The sequence below is a fragment of the Cornus florida genome, unplaced genomic scaffold (assembly GCF_030987335.1).
Source record: "Cornus florida cultivar Cherokee Brave unplaced genomic scaffold, ASM3098733v1 CherokeeBrave_3.0.0_Hap2_Chr05, whole genome shotgun sequence".
NCBI classification, from domain to species: Eukaryota; Viridiplantae; Streptophyta; class Magnoliopsida; order Cornales; family Cornaceae; genus Cornus; species Cornus florida.
This window is the reverse complement of record NW_026775575.1, coordinates 96679419-96686023: the sequence shown is the minus strand read 5'-3', so window position 1 is coordinate 96686023 and position 6605 is coordinate 96679419. Positions and strand designations below refer to the sequence as shown.

The 6605-nt window shown below is 33.3% G+C and overlaps 1 protein-coding gene across 1 annotated transcript; it reads left to right on the top strand.

The window, feature by feature from the left end:
• Positions 1-4765: 4765 nt before the first annotated feature.
• Positions 4766-6379, top strand: LOC132310376 (LOB domain-containing protein 40-like). The gene is made up of 2 exons (XM_059808554.1): positions 4766-5261; positions 5416-6379. The coding sequence occupies exons 1-2, from the start codon at positions 5072-5074 to the stop codon at positions 6057-6059; spliced, it is 834 nt and encodes a 277-aa protein (XP_059664537.1). The 5' UTR covers positions 4766-5071; the 3' UTR covers positions 6060-6379.
• Positions 6380-6605: the final 226 nt, after the last annotated feature.

Sequence of the window (6605 nt, the reverse complement as noted above, 5' to 3'; positions counted from 1 at the left end):
TATATTTTTTTTACTCACAATAACACTTCGAACTGGCTAGCAAAAGAGTCATGATGGCGCACGCTCACTCTCTAAAATTAATAATATTTTAATTTTTATATTTTTTAATATATATATATTTTATGTTTTTTTTCAACGCTTATATTTCTAACAACGAAAACTTATTATTTGATTGGTTGACTTGAGAATTGTAGTTGTAATGTAGTGATCGAGGAACTGGATTGAGTGTTAAAAAAATAGAGATTGGTTGAATGTAACGGGACTGAGTTGATAAATTTATAAAGGTGAAAAGAAAGGGAAAACAAAAGAAAAATTAAAAAAATAAAATAAATAAAGAGTCTTGGAATTCCAAGAGCCAATGGTATTACTTTTTGCAATATTGCCAAATTTGGAGTGCATAATTGCATAAATCTATTTCTGTGAGTTTATTGAAAATGCTGCTTTGACACTCACACCTTCAGTGGTTAGCTAATATTAATCTTCACTAATGTTAAAACGTGGAGTGAAAATTTTTTAATTGATCACTGCAACTTTTGTAATTTTAATCTTTTTAATTTTTTACGATTGTTGTTATTGGTTGAGAATTAATCACTCAACATTTCAACATCAGTAATTGGTTTTTAACCGATAACTAAAGACGAGTGTCTAACGACCATCACCCTAGCCACTAGGGCCACTAGCACTTCTCATTGAATTGTTAAAAATATCTCATAATTTACCACCGGAAACATATATTCATCCGTCACACACATGCACTAGGCAATTACTCTAAGGCCACTAGCACTCCTCATCAAGTTATTAAAAATATCTCATAATTTAAAACCGGATACATGGAATCCTCCGTCCCACATACACCAACAATTACTCGAAAAATTCTTTGAGATTTTTTCAAACTCCTAACCTTCAAGATGTTCTTTAAGATAGATTCAAACTCCTAACCTTCAAGATATTCTTTGAGATATTAAGCTATTCCATTGGGTGGATGAGATTTGTGTAAATGTCATCTTATCTTATAAAGAATAAATGTAACGGTTGGTGGTTGCACATTTACCCAAAAGTTTAATCGGTAATATTGCATACACATTCATTTATACCCATTTTACTTTCCATCCAAATCTAACGTGAGATAAGTCTCCCCTTCTAACAATAAAATATATATATATATATATATACACATATACACACATACATATAGCATGTGCATATAAATCACTGACATTTGAAAATATGAGCACCTAATATCGGTCACCATCAATTTTGACAAATTTTTTTATATATATAGAAACCCAAAAAATACCCTTAGTAACAATTAAAAACTAAAATAAATATTTTTAATTTTGTTGTCTCAAAAATATTTAAGTATTTCACTCTTCAAATCGACAAAATACCATTATTTGCTCAATTCGAAAAATATAGGAAATTTTATTAAACACTCTTGCACATTTTGTATATAACATTAATTTTTTGGGACTTTATGTTTTTAGATATTTTTCTTGTTTGAATTCCAAATAATTTTTCTTTTTGAAATTTATTTTTCTATTAGAGCTGTGAGGAGTTACGTAGGGGTCAAAAAGCTGCAAGACAAACAAACTATTCCAATTTGGCTAGCTGGCATAATATATATGTATATATATTTTACCAAAGCGGGCAAAATATTTGAGTCAGTTAAGACTAGTATGTCATCAACCCCGTGAAATAAAAAGGTTTAGCAAAAATGTGTTTTATTACTTTGTTAATTTGTTCAGTTCCTTGTAAGTTTCATAAGTTTGAGTTAATACTTCGTTCACAGTTTTTGTTAAAATAGTGGGAAGTAGTTCTTATAATGAGTCATTTGTTCCATGTTTAATTCGGATGGAATAATAATTTGGTATAAATAAATGTGTATGCATTATTAGTCAATAACTTAAGTTGTTAAATAAATGAATAAGTGCACACCCGTTACAATTGGTATTAAAAGCAAACCTAATCCTTTATCCGAAGATAAAATGCATCAAAACATTAAAATTAGCATGGTTATATATATGTCTCATACATTAATTCAGTACGTCACCTCCTCCCGGCCATACAAAATAAGTAAATAAATAAATAAATTTGTGTAAAACATATCAGTGATTATTTGAAACATTTTCAATAAGAATTAAAATTTTCTTCAGTAAGGTGATTATTTGAAATTTGTAATAATGAAAAAGAGAACAAGAGGGAAATCCCTGAAAAGGATTTTCAAAAACTATGAAAACTAGAAAATTATTTGAAGGAAATTTTAAAAATCATTTTCTAAAAATTGGGCTTTATTATTGCTTCCAAATCATATTTCAGCCTAATTTTCTTTCCATTCTAATTTTTATAAAATTCAACCAAACAAACCATCATAAAAAGGTTGACTATCACATAGGGATAAAGGGATATGATTTGAAATATTAAAAATCATTTTCTAAAAATTGGGCTTTATTATTACTTCCAAATCATATTTCAGCCTAATTTTCTTTCCATTCTAATTTTTATAAAATTCAACCAAACAAACCATCATAAAAAGGTTTGACTATCAGATTGGGAAATAAGAGAGTACTGTCCCTATTTCTCAACAATATATAGGGTACAGTTGAATAAGAAAAAGTTTTGGTCCCTCAATAGGTTTGGGAAAGTGGGATGTGAAAGAGTAGACAGTTCTTAAAAGCAACCTTAGGATATGATTTGAATATTAGGATTCACTCTTGAATGATGTGTTTTAATTTATGTGGACAAATGTGCGAAAAATAGTCTACTCTTATCTCTAGACGCATCCAAACTCCAAAGTCATAATTTACTATTTATTGTGATTAAATCTTTGCATAAATATTGCTTCCATCAGCACAAGTGACCTTTTTCTTTCTTTTTCTTTACTTGTTGAGTCACATGCCGTGTAATAAGTCGTAGTTTATCCAATGTTTGGTTCCCCTTTTAAGAATAAGAGAAGAAAAAAGAAAAGAATGGTCATATTAGGAAGGAAGAGGGAGAGGAAAAGAATAGAAAAAAGGAGGTCGGCTCCGGGCTTATGGGATAAGAATGGGACACCAAAACCAGAGGCCCAAGTCCAGAGGCGCCCACAGATCATGTCATTTTCCATTTCTAACCGCCGTAAGGTTTCCACAAAACCGGGGTTGAGAAATGTGGGCGTCTCCCTTCTCTTTCTCTTCTCTCACTCCCAACCAAACACTGCCTCTCTCACGCGCCTTTTTTCCTTCACATCTTATGGTTGTTTGGAAACAAGGATTAAAAAACATGGACAATGGAATGGTAGAAATGATGAATAAAAAATTCGTACAACAAAGGGGATTTTAGTCCAATGGTTTAAGAGTAGAGGGATTTGAAATGGGACCTGAATTATTATTATTATTATTATTTTTAAGACAAAAAAAATGTTAAATTTTATTTCATTCGTTCCATATTAATAATTTATTTTTTTCTTTTTAATGTCTCAAATTAATTTTCTTCTTTGAAAAATCAAAACATATTTTCTTTATATTTTTATCATTGTCTTTTTTAAAAAAAAAAAAATTTTAAAATTTGTAACTATATATATTTAAATTAAACGAATAATTTGATAATTTTAAAAAGAAACAATACATTAATTACATATTTTTTAAAAAATTTTAATTTTTAAATATAAACTTCTATTGTGGGGGAAAAGTAATATAATATTACGCGTTTAATGTAGTATGTAATGTTGTATCCTTAATTTATGACTAATTTTCTCTTTGATCATAAAGAAGTGCACACAATTTTGGATTAGATTACACAGCAAAAGGACAAAAAATGTAACAGAGAGGCTTGGGGTTTTGGACCCATCTCCTACGCATGCATCCAAACATGTTCAACAAACAAAGAGCGTGATTCTGGAACTCAGCAACTCCAGATTATGTGGCGAGCCGCCATGCTCTCACTGCTGTAGCTCTTAACACGTGTTTGCACCTCCGGCTTTCACTGTTTTGGACCCACTTGCATGGCCTGTGTCCTGCTTGTTTGCCATCCTCATTCATCTTTATTTACTCTCTTGCCATCCTTTTCCGCTCTATGCTAACAGACCGTTCTGTCCTCAATTTTAACCCCGGTTGTATCTAGAACCAAAAAAAATGGATTTTATATTAAAACAAGGGATTATTATATATAAGTGATGCTAATGACCGACATTTATTATTTGATTAAGTTAAAGCCTTATAGTTTTAAAAAAATAAAATTGATCAAAATACTAATGTGAATATAAAAAAACATTGTTCACTTTCACAGAAATATCACTATTAGACACATATGTACCATTTTTTTTATGCATGTAAGTATTACTTTTTGTGCATCAGGTACCACTTTTGTTTTGGGTATAGAGTACCACTTTTATTTACATAAGTACCATTTTTTTGTATATCATGAACCACTTTTGTTACTTGATATATAAAAAGTGATACATGTATGTACAAAAAAGTGATACTTATGTGTCTAATTGTGATATTTCTACGAAGATAAATAATATTTTTTCATATTTTTATTTTTTCAAAAATATAATACTTTAACTCCATCTAATAATAAATGTAAAGCATTAATACTATTTATATATTATAATCCTTAGAAACAATGAAAAACTTTTCAGGGTGGTTTTTTGTATTTATGGAATTCAATTTTTTTTGGACTCTCCAGTCTTCAGCAAAACATCTTACTGTTTATAAGTGGTGGTATGTAACGTTTTTATGCTTTTTTAACCCACAGAAAATCCTCATAATCAAACAAAAAAAGGGCACAAAAGAAAATTCACCAACCTTTCCGTGGCCATAGAAAATGCCAGACTTCCTCCACAATACCACTATTTGGGAAACCACTGCGCTCCTCTTACTTGCCAACAACCCCCGTCACAAACCCATTCCCCCCATATAACCCCTCCATCTCTCTCTCACGCCAACACCCCCCATATGAACCCTCTCTCTATCTCTCTTCATAGATATACATAAATATATATAGATACACACACAGAGATATATAAATATATATATATATATATATATATATATTACTGGTAAATAATTACTTGCTGGTTAGTATAGTTGCGATGCGGATGAGCTGTAATGGATGCCGAGTTCTACGCAAAGGTTGCAGCGAAAACTGCATCATCAGACCCTGTCTTCAATGGATCAAATCCCCTGAATCCCAAGCCAACGCCACCGTCTTCCTCGCCAAATTCTACGGCCGGGCTGGCCTCCACAACCTCATCAAAGCTGGTCCTGAGCACCTCCGTCCCGGTAACTATTTATTTACTGCTTTATATATAAATTCATACACATGCATTATTAATATATTATTATATAATGAAAACTAGTACTACTACTTTTCTTGTTTTTGCATGTTTTGAAAAGCAATTTAAAATTAATTTTTATTTTTGGGGGTTGATTTCAGCTATTTTTAGATCTCTGCTTTACGAAGCTTGTGGACGGATTGTGAATCCAATCTACGGATCGGCAGGGTTACTGTGGTCGGGAAGCTGGCATCTCTGTCACGCCGCCGTCGAAGCGGTTCTCAATGGCGCTCCGATCGTGCAAGTTTCTCCCGACACAGCGTTGAGCGCCATGAGCCCGCCTCTGAAGGCGTGCGATATTCGACACGTGTCCAACAACGATGAGAACTCCGCCGCTTCTTCCCGCGATCTGCACAAGGTCAAGACTCGCGGCGGCCGGTTCAAGCGCGCCCCTCTCAAGAGGAGGCCGAAGGCGGAGCTGGGTGTGGATGAGGTGGCTCGGGTGATTTGGGGCTTGTCTCACAAGAACGAGGTGGAGGGATCGGCGAGTCACGACTCGGTGGTGAGTCAGCATGCGGGGCCTTCCAGCCACGGCGGAGAGAATGAGAAGGGGGACTGCGTGTCGGGGGATACGGTGGAGGCGTCGCTGGTGGAGCGAACCGATAGAACCGTAGTCGAGCTGGCGCTGACTCTAGGGTTCGAGCCAGCTGCGAGGAAAGAAAGAGTTGGGCCATCAGTTGAAGAGATCAACGGTGTAGATGAAGCCCCGTGCCAGGTTGAGCTGGAGCTGAGTTTAGCTCCGTAAACTAGGGTGCAACTTTTAACCAGTTTTGGCGGCTCACATTGACAGATTTATGTATCTGTCATGAGGCTTTTTCTTTTCTTTTAATTTTGTTTTTGGTGGTTTTGAAAAGAGTTTTTGTTTTCAATTGTACAAATTGTAAGACCTGTGGGCCTGTGTATACAAACACATAAATACAGGTGCAATAGACTTTCTCCCTCCTCAAATAGTGTCGTCTTTCCCAAAATTTAAAATACAAATATATACGTAGTATATATATATATATGAATATATAAACACATTTTTTTTTTTTTCAAGTAAACTCATATGTATATGCAAAAACACTTGGAAATCAAATTATATGAAAAAAAAAAAAAAAAAAAAAAAACCTCAATTGACAATATTGTTCCTTACTAAGGAGTACTACGTAGTTTGTTAATAAGGGTTGATTTTGATTTTTTTTTAATTTAATAATGAAGAATAAACTTACGTGCTACTCAAGCGTGTCATTTATGTGGAGTCTGTACTAGTAAACTTGTGTCATTTATGTTCAGTCAGACTTTTGGTAGG